Genomic DNA, 12,712 nt, shown 5'->3' with positions numbered 1-12,712 from the left:
GGAAAACACAGACGGTAGCGTGGCCGAGCGGTCTAAGGCGCTGGATTAAGGCTCCAGTCTCTTCGGGGGCGTGGGTTCGAATCCCACCGCTGCCAGGATTTTGTCCTGAACATCTCTGAAGTCATGCTAACGAGTAAATTACAGACACCTGACATCACAACTGTGTAATAATCAGCATCTTAGAAAGTGTTTCCCCTGTAAACAATTCATGGATGAATGTCGGCATAGTACTGTGGTATATACCCTGCACATCAAGTCTGACTTTTTAAAACGCTTGTGAGCACTGATAACATTTGGTTGAATACTGAATTGGCATTTCATCTTGGATGCCCACATTTGAGCTGTGGTGAGCTGCGCCGGGCTGAAGATGTGTGTGAAGCATCTGTGTTCTTGAACCTGTAGCTTCTTTGCAGTGACATCCAGATCTGAAGTCAGATTTGACAAGGGTTCAAGGTAGACAGGGACAAAAAGAGACCAGAAAATGTTATCACAAAAAAGGTTTCCAAGGTAGTGTGGCCGAGCGGTCCAAGGCGCTGGATTAAGGCTCCAGTCTCTTCGGGGGCGTGGGTTCGAATCCCACCGCTGCCAGGGTTTTGTCATGAATTCCTCTGAAACAATGGGGGTGAGTAAACTTCAGCACCCTGAATCACAAATGTATGAGAGGAAGCATCTCAGAAAGTGTTCCTCCTGTAAGCAATTGACTGTGAAACAGGAGATTCATGTGTAACTGTACAAGAATGTGCGTCAAACTTTGAAGTGGTTTATACCCTGGACATAGACTGACTGTCATCTGTATGAAGAGACATGATGTTTGGTTGAATACCGAATTGGTATTTCATCTTGGACGCCCACCTACAAACTGTGGGGATTGTGTAGATCTCCTGTGTTTTGCCAGGCTGAAACTGTGTGTGAAGCATCTATGTTTGTGACATCCAGATTTGAAGTACTCTGGTCCACCACAAGCTCACTGGTTTTGCTGGCTTTACCAAGACAAATGGTCATGGCGGGTACAAGAGACTGGAAGATGTTGTCATGCTTTGTTTTTCAGAGGTAGCGTGGCCGAGCGGTCTAAGGCGCTGGATTAAGGCTCCAGTCTCTTCGGGGGCGTGGGTTCGAATCCCACCGCTGCCAGGGTTTTAACATCACTTCTGCAATAATGCAAATAGGTAAACTTCAGGCATTTGAAATCACAAATATATGAGGAGATGCAGCATTTCTCCTGTAAACAATAGACTCTGAAACAACAGATAATCATGTAAGTGTATAAGAACATGCATCAAACCCAGGAGGACATATAGAACATGTAATGGTGTTGTCACTTAATTTCTCGTGTGATCATTTCATCATAACTTTTCATCATTATTTATGCCTCCATGACGGCAGCCAGACGTATTTTTTAGGGTCACGTTATGCATTTATGAGGTAGCGTGGCCGAGCGGTCCAAGGCGCTGGATTAAGGCTCCAGTCTCTTCGGGGGCGTGGGTTCGAATCCCACCGCTGCCAGGGTTTTGTCCTGACAAGACATACTGGCAGATAATCCCAATTATGAGATACGAGTTGTCTTTGTGCAAGTCTCTTCAGGGACTTCATGAGCTCAAATCCCATTACTGCCAAGGTTTTGAATCGCTGCAATAACACAAACAACCAAAATGAAAGAATTTGAAGTCATATAACAGAGACACCCATTTCCACTCACTAAGCCTTCCTCCTGTTGAGCGTATTCATCACAGCTGCCTTGAATGTCGTGTCACATGTGCTCTGTCAGTCCGCCTGCTGTTGTCCACCTCTGAGGCTGTTTATTCTGCATTATCATCATCTCTAACACAGAACACTCATTCACGCTCACACACGATGGCCACAGGATTTTTCAGTACATGGGGGTCAATTATTTTTGATAAACTGTTTGTTGTTGTTGTTGTTGTTGTTGGTAATTGACCTGCACATTTGCTTCTGTTCCCACTTATGCAAGGACGGATATTTGAATGTTCTCTCTCACTTTCTCTGGCACACACGGGCGTTCGAGATGTACCCAGTGCAGAACAAAAGCAACAACAGCACACCTTGAACCGCACTTATTTCTCCCCAAAGCGCTCTTTGTGTTCATTTCTAAGCTTTATTTGATGTAAACAAAGACTCGGTGACATAACTGTGAGGGCAGAACCTTTTGTTACACTTATGCTCACATGCTGACGCAACACACACTCAGGCACAGTGAGAGACAGTCAGACAGAGCCCTAATGCATTTAATGGGGTTTCGATTTTGAGCTTCGGCCCACAAAAAGCAGGACAGGAGCAGGAAATGGTCAGTTGTGTCGTTGCCAGATGTATGTGCATATTTCTGTCTTGTGATAGTTTCGTATTTTCACAAACTCTCTCTGCATGACTGTCTGTCTCACACACACCTATTACTATGCACACTCACTCACACACACACACACACACACTACACTGCAGATATAGCTACTGTAATAGCATAACAGAATGACATATACAGAGCACAAAATATTAGAGCTCAAAATCGTGTTAATTTCTTTTTCTGAGAGCTTGTCAGAGATTCAGATCGCTTCAGTCTTGACATGAAACGGTTAAACTTTAACAGATTAGCTGATTCCAGCTTCCCAAATCGAAGGTTTTGCTTAATTCATATGACTGTAAATTGAATATCTGTAGGATTTGGCCTGCTGGTAAGACAAAACGAGCAGTTTGAAAACATCACATTGGCCTCCAGGAAACTGTGATTGTGTTCTTTTCACATTTTTTTGACATATTCATTGAGAGATGAGTCCGTCCTCTTTCTTCATCATGAAAGTGAGAGGTTTTCCTCTTACTATCACAGAAGTTCCTCTTGTGCTTAGTCGCTGTACATCTCCCTCCTCCTGGTCCTCTCCTCTCAGACAGGTGTGGTCCTTCTGCTGGCAGCACAGTTCCCAGGCAGCATGTCTGTGTTGTTGTGAGCAGCTGCAGCAGTCAAGTCATCCACAGCCATGTCGAGCTTGCCGTCCTTGAGAGGCGAGGCTAAGGTGTAGAGCATGAACTCCGAGCCCACCGTCACTGGCGTTGGCAAACCTGCCATGACTTTGGATTCAGCGGAGATGGACGGCTCTCTGTCTCGCACCAAGGACGCTCGAAAGGAGTGTGAGGTGGAGTCCCCTGCGCTGTGGTTGCTCCTGTAACTGTACCGGCGGCAGCGGTTCTGGTAATAACGGTTGCGGTAGTAGGATGAGCTGCGGGAGATGGGCGGCTTGATGAGGGAAGGCCGGCCTTTAGTGCGCAGCTGTCTGTGTTTTTCGATGAACACGTGCACTGCCAGGACGCCCACCATCTCAGCCAGCACGAAGGACAGAGCTCCAAAATAAAAAGACCAGCCATAGGAGTAGCTCTTCTTGTTATCGCTCTGGCTGGGGTCACCTGAGTTGGCTGATATGTACACAATGATGCCAATGATGTTACTGAGACCTGGAAGAGGTAAGAGGCACGCAGAGGGTCAGATGGATGATATGTACTGGAGTTCGGGTGCATGCACATCAAACTTGTGTGTGTTTCTGACCTGCAGAGACAAAGAGTATACCCGCACTGAGGATGACATTGTAGCGTGACTTGTAGAACTCGCTGGCAGCTACACACACACCTCCGAGAAACAACAATCCCACGCTGAGGATGGGGAAGAGGCTGGAGGCTCGTACTGCTCCTGAGGACAGCAGAATGGAATGGGGCCACATTCAGATAACATTTGAACCCCTGAGACCTCATTCATTGTTAGATCTCACAGTTATGTGTGCACATTTGTTACCCACGCAGCAAATACTCTGCAGCATCCTGCTCATAGTCTGCATCTTCAGCAAAGTGATCAATGTCTTTGCAAACGCCTCGAAACGTCCCTGCAGACAAATGAGAGAGACAAAGAAACGCATCAGGGGACATCCATTTGATCTGTGTCATTTCATTACATGACATACATCCTGTAGCATTCATAGAAGTCACAGTGTCTTTGACCCAGTACACTTTGCATACTCTCTCCAACAGTGACTTGCATAATGCTAAATGTGTTGCTTACTATCTAATGGGCTCCACTGCATTGATTTTACTGCCTGCTTTAATACAATTCAGCTCCAAGCTTAATAGAACTGATTTTGGAAAATCTATCAAGATATCAGACTAAAGCCCAGAGGGAAATAATGTTTGTCTGTCTCAACTCTGACGCCTCTGAAGACGTCAAAGTATCCAGTATTTCACAAAAAAGCAAAGATGTGAAAAAAATCCTTTAACAAACGTATTTATTTCCTCTCATCAGACCACACACATTAAAACTGACAAATTCACTCATTAAACTGAGTTAAATATCAATATTCCCTGTGTGCAATGATGTTAAATTCAATAATTGCCCTGTTTTACTTCCTATTTTGTTTACTTTTCTATCGTATCGATGCTTCTTGCTGTGAAACTATCCCCTTTGCTGCTTTAACTCTGCATATTTCCCTGCTGTGGGATTAATAAAGGCCTACCTTATCTTATCTTTTCCTATCTTATCTTACATCATCTTTATATCTCCACAAAAGTGATAATAGCCTTCACAGGAAACTGGCGGGGGGGAGCCGTCAAATGTAAGGAACTGAGAAAGTCTAATAATGCTGAAGCCAAACGTGAAACCCTCTGCAATCCAGAGGAGCTGCCATTCGCTGTGTTCGTCATGCCACTGAGTGCCTGTATTTGTGCATCTATTCAGCATATTAGCTCTTCTCACTCTTCTGCATTTGACGGCTCCTCATATGATGGCTGTGCTGACTGCAAAGCCTGTTTCTCACGGAGCTATGCAAATGCGAAGAGTGTTATTCTGAAGTAAACTGGCACGGGAAATATCTCCTGGTATATGCTGGCAAGAATCCAAACCATAAAACACAAACGCTCACAGAGGCCATCGCCTCCGTCACCTGTAGAAACAGACTTTGATGGTGTGAAGATGCAAACAGCCGAACGCATGCTCCCTGCTATCAGTAACCTTTGGCCCAGCAGCGCCTCTCAACATGTGCACATGGGGATATATTGATAAATGTGTCCCTATGCGCTGCACCGATTGACCGGTATTGATGATGTGACTCAGGTTGCCATGGTTACCAAAACAAAACTCATTCAGCGCGCTGCAGCTCGGCCCCGGCGAACAAGTCAGAGAGGGAGGCACACGAGGGGGGACGCATTTATTCAAATTACTGCCAGGGTGCAGGCGGGGATGAGGATTTAAGGTGTTTTCCTCCTTTCTCCTTCCTCCAACCAGGAACTATGTTTTCTGAACATTTTCATTATGCAGCATATTTGTCCACCAGCTTTGCGCCATCAGTCTTTATTTAAAGCTGTTACTTTGGAGGACAGTTTGTTGTAGCTCATAAAAACAAGCAAGCTCTACAGGACCTCGCCTGTGGAAGACACTGTGTCTTATTACAAATGGCTGCCTGTGGTGCTGTTTCTTTAATAAGTGCACGCAACCGTGCAGCAACCTGCTGTCCTCTGTCTGTCCTCATGTATCTGTATTCTGTCTCTTTGCTATGCCTGTCATGTCGCTATTCATCGTCGTTGTTGTTGTTGTTTTGTGCTGATAAAAAAAAAGTTTCTTCTTATTAAACCCAATATTTATTTATTGGGCATACAGACAGCTTCCAGCTCCTGTCTGTCTGTCACACACTCTCACACACACACACAGCTTTGTTGAAGCATTGATGTCCTCTGCATGCTTTGTTGCCTCTTCATTAAACCATTATGGAGCTTAGAGATAGTGGGGCGGCAGCAGAGGGAGGTGCTGAGAGGGATGAAATTCAAGTGTATGAGGGAGAAATAAGAGCGGTGAACATTTTCATTTCATTCAGAAAATCAGCAAAGCAAACAGAGGATATCAGGTGGGGGGGGGGGGGGGGTGCTATTAAAGAGCAATGAATAATTGAAAAAGTCATTTCCGTCCATCAAATGACTTAAAACTCATCTCCCTCCCCACCATGCTTCTTCATGCATTTTGCCATGAATCTAAATCAAAACACAAATCCATCTGAGTCCAGAATGTATTAACAAATGATCGCTTTTGGCTTGAAATGCTAAGAAAAGCTAATTAAGGTCTGTTTTAGCTCAAATATTGTAAGAAAACTCTCCTTCAGCGTCAGATCAGATGTCACTGATTTTGGAAATCTTTTAAAAACCCACATGTAGAGAATTGCACTGTTGTTCATATTGTTTTGTCTCTGTTTTGTTGTAATTCTCTGTTTGAACGTCTCCTGAAATCATGTTATTTTATCATAATGTATTTGACATGTAGCCCTTTGTAACTCCAGCTATGACAGCGACTTAACAAACACATGTGACTCGCCTGCTTTTACAGTCAGTACAAGTTTCTCATGAACTTGGTTTCATCTCTTTTCTCGTCTGGGCTTTTGTTTGTTTAAAAAAATCACATTAAGAAAAACATATTACAAAGCCTAAAAAATATGAGAAATTGTTATTGATTAATTAACTCAACAGTATATAAAATGGTTTAAAATGGTTCTACATGCAGTACTTTTATTTTTTAAACTTTAAGTATATTTTCCCCATAGTAATACTTTCAACGCAGGACTTGTAATGGAGTATTTCTACATTGTGGCATTGCTATCTTTACTTAAGTAAAGGATATGAATACTTCCTCCACTTCTAAGTGCTACAAATAACATTTATCAAAACTTTTGTTTATCCTACAGTCAATTCTGCAACATCCTGAAGGTGGCTGTGATGAAAGAAACAGAAAATGTTCTCCCATGATGCAAAACAACAATGAGAAGCTGTTAATGTCACAGTGTAAGCATTAAGTTTCTGTCTATGTAGCATTTATCACTCAATATAGAGACATGGTGGACACTGTCTCTCATGTGGAAGTAATGGGTCTATATAGGAACTGATGGGCTATTTGCTGCTTATCATCAGGCAGCCTGCTAAAGCCCATTGATTTTGCACTTTGATGTAGTTTCATCTTTGATGTTTCTAATAATAACTCTTCCATATTTTAGAGTTTTGTCCTGATCTCTACACTTCTGCGAGCTGCGGAACCAGCGTACTGGTGAACTCTGTAAGTCAGCAGCGACAGTACCGACAGTCCAGCAGTTCATGTCCTACCCTCGGTGCAGCAGGTCCTCCACAGGCCCGAGTGGGTCAGGACCTCCTCGTTCTTGCGGACGGTCTCGTTGTCGTTCAGGTTCTTGGAGCGGCACATCCCGCGGGAGTACAGCCAGTAGTCCGTGCCCACGGCGATGGTCATGAGGCTGAAGGCGCAGAAAGCGCCCGCGGTGGTCAGCAGCATCATCACACCCCGGTTACACAGCCTCATGTCGGCCCAGCCTCTTCCTCCTCCTCCAGTGGACGGAGAGCAGCGGGGTTTAGAGACTCTTACAAACTTTCTCCCGGTGTTTTATCTCTGTGTGGATCCAGCCGGCTGAAGGAAACTCACTTTTTGCGCACATCTTCTGCCACCTGCGCTGCGGAGTTTGCAGGGTTCGGGACGGGTCATTCTCCTCTGTGCTTCAGATCTGGTTCTCTGAGTTGGGATGTTTCCATGTCGAGGGAGCAGAAGAGGATACTCAGTAATACAACTGAAGAAACAGAAACAAAGAACAAACAGAGGCGCGCCCGTGGGAAAAAAACAAAACAAAAACAAAACTAAATTAAATCTTCGATAAAAGAAAAAAGTTGTTGGGAGGAAAAAGCGACAGCAGCGCTATTATGGAGCCTTTCCAGTTTGTTGAAGCTCAACTCTGTATGGTGCTGACTGCAGGATGATCCCGCCTTCCAGTGTGTGTGTGTGTGTGTGTGTGTGTGTGTGTGTGTGTGTGTGTGTGTGTGTGTGTGTGTGTGTGTGTGTTCCTGTCACTGGGCATATAAACTGAGGAAAACCTGTAACCTGGATCAGTCGTCAGTGCTGTTCAGCACCATGAACCACAGCAGCACAGCAGTGAACTCGAGGGTGGAGGTTTGTTTTCAGGAGTTTAATTCTGAGTAAACTATCTATCACGATGTCTATAACAATGTTAGAAAATATAATGCACCAAGCCAATAATCACCTACTGTAGAATTTCAAATAGATAGAGATCTTGTACTTTCTGATAAATATTACTACTATGTTATTTTAAAATGTGCCAAAAAAGTCAAGTTACCATTCCCAGTGTCTGCAGAGAGCCTTTAAATTCTATGTGTGCATGGAGGTATGTTTAATGTTTTATTTCTTCTTCACAATGAAAAGTTTATCACTGCAGAATTTTTTTCTGAGAATTATCTGCAAATGAAAATAGCTAAACTGAGTTTTTATTTTGTTATTTGCCAGAAAATGAGTTTTTCCAGCCCTGACTGGTGTCTGCAGTACAATGACGACCCCCACCAAGAGGGCAGTCAAGTGAAGCTGGAATGCCTTATAGGCAAAATCCTGGGCAAAAGAAAAATCATTAAATCACTTGTGAATCACATTTTAACATTTTGATCAACTCAGAGCTTCTCCCATCTGGATTTTGGCAGCTGGACAGAAAAAGGACAAAGTTTAGTGGTCTTAAGGTGAATTAATCAAACTGAAACACCCATTAGTCTAACCGGTGCAAAATGTGCAAAATCACATAAAAAACACTGTACTGTAGGTTAAGTCCTGCAATTTATTTTTACTACAAGTCAACAAGTATAGCCTGGTATAGTGTATCCAAAGTAAAAGTACTCGTTAAGTACTCAGTTATGTTGTCTTGCATCCAAAATGTACACATTTTCACAATTTTAGACAAGCTGAAGAACATCAGGAGGAAAATAAACAAATATCTGAGGAGTTTATCTTGTTCTCAATGTAAAATCTTATTTTCCATGTGGCATCACCTTGTCAGGGGTTTCTAATATTTTTGCTCATCCACACATGTGAATGAGGTTGATAACATATTGGATTTTTTTTGAACACTTTAAAGAAAGTACATCCAGAAATACTGATTTCTGAGGACATTACTTTTTGCTGATATCATAGCTTTTAATTCACTTCATGTCCTTCATATTAATATACTCATCAGGATTCTGTCCAGCAGCAGATGGGAGGGAAGCTGTCCCAGGAGCATACATGCACCTTCAGACCAACAAATAAGAGAATAAATGAGAATATCAATATTTAAGTCTTTGAATATAAAGTGAGTGGCATGAGTGAAGAAGCCGAAGTCATTAAAAAGAAAATCCTATTATTTAAAAAAACCAAATGCAGAATTATATTTCTGAAATATTAACATATTTCTATCTTTCCAATACATTAAATTAGATTCTTTCTACTTCCATTGTCACGTTTTCACTGTTCAAAGCCAGCAGTTATGTCCCAAATATCTGAGCTACACTAGATGTTGTCGTTGTTTTGACCCCTTTTCATTCATTCGTGTTTAAACTTGACTTTTCTTGATACTTTAATATAAAACAGAGATCTAAAAACTCAACCACAGATTGAGACCCATGAAAGAGAACAATAAATCTCACAAGTAGAGCGGAAACATTTGAGTAAACAGTCAATGGACAAATAAAAAAATGCACTGGTGTCTTCACAAAATGCTGTGTTTGTATTGTAACTCTCCCATAGTATTATAAAAAACCTAAAACCAACACTGAAGCTAATAAAAACTCAAATTAACTGAACATTTTTAAACAATTAAAACTAATCTGAAAGGAGCAAACCCACCCTGGAAACTATCCAAAACTGAAAACAAAAATTAAAGATAAAACTAATGAAAAATACAAAACTATAATACCTCCGATGTGTAATGTACAACCCAGTGAAACACAAGAGCCAGAGTTACTGAAATGGTATTATGATAATTCACTTTAATGAAGGTATCATACTGTAAGTGTCTCTCACGCGCAGGTAAAGACGGCGCATGCAACACACGTATACTGTCCTGTTACACAATGTCTTCAGGTTGCTTTAAAAAAGTTGCCCTCTTCTCCTCATCCTCGTCTTCTCCTCCTCCTGCATTTTGCATAGTAAACACTTTATTCTCCCCTCTCCCTCTCCCCTCACTGATCTCATTTCCCAGTTCCTTCCCCTTCAAATGTACCGTGAGTCTTAGCTGCAGACAGGGGAGGGCTGGAGAAGGAAGCAAGAAAGAACAGAGATCAAATGAAGATTTGAGGAAGAGGAGAAGGGGAAGAGGAGGAGGAAGAGGAGAAGGGGAGAGCTAAAAATGGGAAAACAAAGTAAAAAGCGACAGCTGAGAGGGCCGGCGGGGATAAAGTGCAGAGAGAGACAGAGATGGCGCTGTGAGGAACAGTGCAGGATAACATGAAAACCACTTCTAGCTCATTCCTATTTACACATACACCGAAACACAAGTCATACAGAATTATTACATCTACTTTATATGTTCATTTCACAGAATCTCATATTTTCTCGTGAAGGACGGCAAAGCAGTCTTTGCTCCGTGTTTTGTGAAGCAAACTCTTTAGCCACGCACATTTTGACACAATTAGAGACACAGCATTCGGAGTGGAAACGAAAACTTGATTTGAGCATGGGTATTTCAGAACTCACTTGCATCGATAAGTTCGACACACGGGGGGTTTTTCTCCTCCGTGGTGTCACAAGCAAACCTTAAGGAACTACTGTACCAACAAATATGGCATGCATAGAGGAGCTGCACCACAAAGACTGTATAGGCCTACACAGCACTAACCCACTGCATACACAGTGCCATAGAGAAAAGAGAGAGACTAAGCAAGAGGAAAAAAGACAGAGACATTTTTAAATATCACTGCCAAACAGGCATTTTGGGGATTTCTCTTTTTTTTCTTTTTTCTTTTTTTTTGCATCAATTTGGAAGACGAGACGTGCTTAAGACTAAGTTCAGGACTAACTTAGACATGAGGTTAGAAATCAGGACTTAATCATTCAAAACATTCCTTCCCTTCAAACTGCAGTCTGCACAAATGTGTGTGTGTGTACTTGTACTTGCTACATAGTGAGGACCACGAGTGCGAGTGAGGACATTTTTGGCTGGTCCGTCACTTTTGAACCGAACTTCAAAGGGCTTGTTGAAGGTTAAGACTTTGTTTTAAGGGTTAGGTTAAATTTGGGTAAGGGGCTGGGGAATGCATATGTCAATGACGGTCCTCACAAAGATAGAAGTACAAGTTTGTGTGTGTGTGTGTGCGAGCACATACATGACATATTGATCATGGAATGTTCATGACGCAACTTTTATAGGTCGAAGAGAAGGAAATCCAGTAAACAAACACACTGGTGCCGATCGATAGAGCGCACACATACAGTTAGACATTCACTACAACTCTTGATCGCCGGCCTTTGCATTGACCAGCTTTACCACAAGGTACTGTGAATACTGCACACGCCTGGAGTTTACTGGAAACTGGCCTGTTACTGGTCTGTGGTGACTGGTCAAACTCAGCACTGCTGTCAATCAACCAGCAGCTAAAGCCATTTGCAGTTTGTACTTTGTATTCTGCTGCTTGTGTGTTTGTAGGTGTGAGTATGTAACAAGGGTGGCGGTTAATGCTTGTTGTCCAGTTTAGATGCTGGTGTGGGTTTAGTCTGAATGAGATGCTGTGGCTTTAGCTTCAGTGGTTTGAATCCACTGGTGCAATGAGATGGATGAGACTTCGATAAACGTAACTGGGCTGTAAGGGGTGGACTAAAGTCTTGTCCAGGCTGCGTCTATCCAACAGGAACTACTCAGACTTGTATGATGAACTCGGGGTTGGTGTAGGAGAAGCCTTGAAACTCGTTCTGGTCCAGATTCATGATGAAGAGCTTGTCTGTGGGCGTCAGCTCTACCACCATCTTGGTGAACTCTTTGTCGAAGTTTCCAACGTCACGGCGAGATTTCTGCCACAGAGAGAACAGGAGGAGAGAGAACGAGTTAGAAAAATACAGTTCGAGTGAGTTTGTACAGCGTTAAACGGGAAGTTTGGAAAGAAGAAGCTTGACAACAATAGAAGCACAAAGATGAAGGGTTGAGAAAGACGCTAGGGAGGTTCATTGTTTCAGCACATGGAAAGACACATTTTAATAATCTGCAGAGGTGGGACAAAGTTGTTTTATAGGTCACAAGGAAGTCTATGAAGTCAAGACCAACAAGTCTCAATGTTAAGCTTTGAGTCCAAAACAGGTCCGGCATTAGCAGCAGGGATTTCCCATCTAACTTTGTCAATTAAAGGTTTATTTCGACCAAACCAGCATTGGTGTCTGGTGACGGTTTTGGTGAATCTTGTTTTGTTTCTGTCAAGTCTGAATGAAGAGTGTTATATGATTAGTTAACTTGGCAGTTCGGCTTGTCTTTGTTCAGTAAACTTTTATTCAGACGATGAACAGTTATATATGTTTGAGTTTATTTTGCTTTTTATCAGACTAGAAAAGTTGAGAGAGCTTGTGAAAAGTAGCAAACTCACCACTCATACGTCGCCCAGCTGGAACTATGAGGGGCGTTACGGTCGCACTATTGCCTCTTGAGGTAAAAAGCAGTATTACGAGACAAACTGGGCCACAGCTAGCCGTGTAGACAGAGATCTGTCAGATGTCTCTGCAGCACAATATATGTCTTTGACAAACAAAAGTGTTATCTGGTGATAATTTTTGTACATATTTGAATGTTTTAAACCAAAATTCTTGCGTCCAGCTTTCTAGTCAGTCATGAGTCATCAGTGTTCATTCTAAATTGAGTTGCAGTGTCTTTTGATTTTGTCAAGTCTA

The 12,712-nt window shown here is 42.5% G+C and overlaps 2 protein-coding genes and 4 non-coding genes across 7 annotated transcripts in view; 4 read left to right on the top strand and 2 right to left on the bottom strand.

The window, feature by feature from the left end:
• The first annotated feature begins 13 nt into the window (after nucleotides 1-13).
• Nucleotides 14-95, top strand: trnal-aag (transfer RNA leucine (anticodon AAG)). Its single transcript has one exon. It is a non-coding gene; the product is annotated as a tRNA-Leu (tRNA).
• Nucleotides 96-506: 411 nt separating this feature from the next.
• On the top strand, nucleotides 507-588 carry trnal-aag (transfer RNA leucine (anticodon AAG)). Its single transcript has one exon. It is a non-coding gene; the product is annotated as a tRNA-Leu (tRNA).
• A 461-nt stretch (nucleotides 589-1,049) lies between these two features.
• On the top strand, nucleotides 1,050-1,131 carry trnal-aag (transfer RNA leucine (anticodon AAG)). Its single transcript has one exon. It is a non-coding gene; the product is annotated as a tRNA-Leu (tRNA).
• A 290-nt stretch (nucleotides 1,132-1,421) lies between these two features.
• On the top strand, nucleotides 1,422-1,503 carry trnal-aag (transfer RNA leucine (anticodon AAG)). The gene has a single exon. It is a non-coding gene; the product is annotated as a tRNA-Leu (tRNA).
• A 575-nt stretch (nucleotides 1,504-2,078) lies between these two features.
• Nucleotides 2,079-7,783, bottom strand: cacng3a (calcium channel, voltage-dependent, gamma subunit 3a). The gene is made up of 4 exons (XM_070984124.1): nucleotides 7,126-7,783; nucleotides 3,795-3,878; nucleotides 3,548-3,688; nucleotides 2,079-3,456 (listed from the first exon to the last, which is right to left on the bottom strand). Exons 1-4 carry the CDS (start codon nucleotides 7,334-7,336, stop codon nucleotides 2,891-2,893), a joined length of 1,002 nt encoding a protein of 333 aa, XP_070840225.1. The 5' UTR covers nucleotides 7,337-7,783; the 3' UTR covers nucleotides 2,079-2,890.
• A 2,030-nt stretch (nucleotides 7,784-9,813) lies between these two features.
• Nucleotides 9,814-12,712, bottom strand: part of LOC139350190 (protein kinase C beta type-like) — a 31,401-nt gene continuing 28,502 nt past the window's right edge. For both annotated transcript variants that reach the window (XM_070991419.1, XM_070991401.1), the window contains exon 17: nucleotides 9,814-11,848. In XM_070991419.1, coding sequence (XP_070847520.1) covers nucleotides 11,696-11,848 — 153 coding nt within the window. In that variant the 3' untranslated portion in view covers nucleotides 9,814-11,695. The remainder of the gene's footprint in view (nucleotides 11,849-12,712) is intronic.

This window comes from Chaetodon trifascialis, chromosome 2 (assembly GCF_039877785.1).
Source record: "Chaetodon trifascialis isolate fChaTrf1 chromosome 2, fChaTrf1.hap1, whole genome shotgun sequence".
NCBI classification, from domain to species: Eukaryota; Metazoa; Chordata; class Actinopteri; order Chaetodontiformes; family Chaetodontidae; genus Chaetodon; species Chaetodon trifascialis.
This window is presented reverse-complemented; position numbering and strand designations above follow the sequence as displayed.

Excerpts from the sequence above, each read along its gene's own strand:
- cacng3a (XM_070984124.1), bottom strand. The coding sequence starts at position 7,336 with ATGAGGCTGTGTAACCGGGGTGTGATGATGCTGCTGACCACCGCGGGC. Across the intron at positions 3,879-7,125 it reads GAGGACCTGCTGCACCGAGG|GGACGTTTCGAGGCGTTTGC; the intron begins GTAGGACATGAA and ends ATTTGTCTGCAG. Across the intron at positions 3,457-3,547 it reads TATACTCTTTGTCTCTGCAG|GTCTCAGTAACATCATTGGC; the intron begins GTCAGAAACACA and ends TACCTCTTCCAG.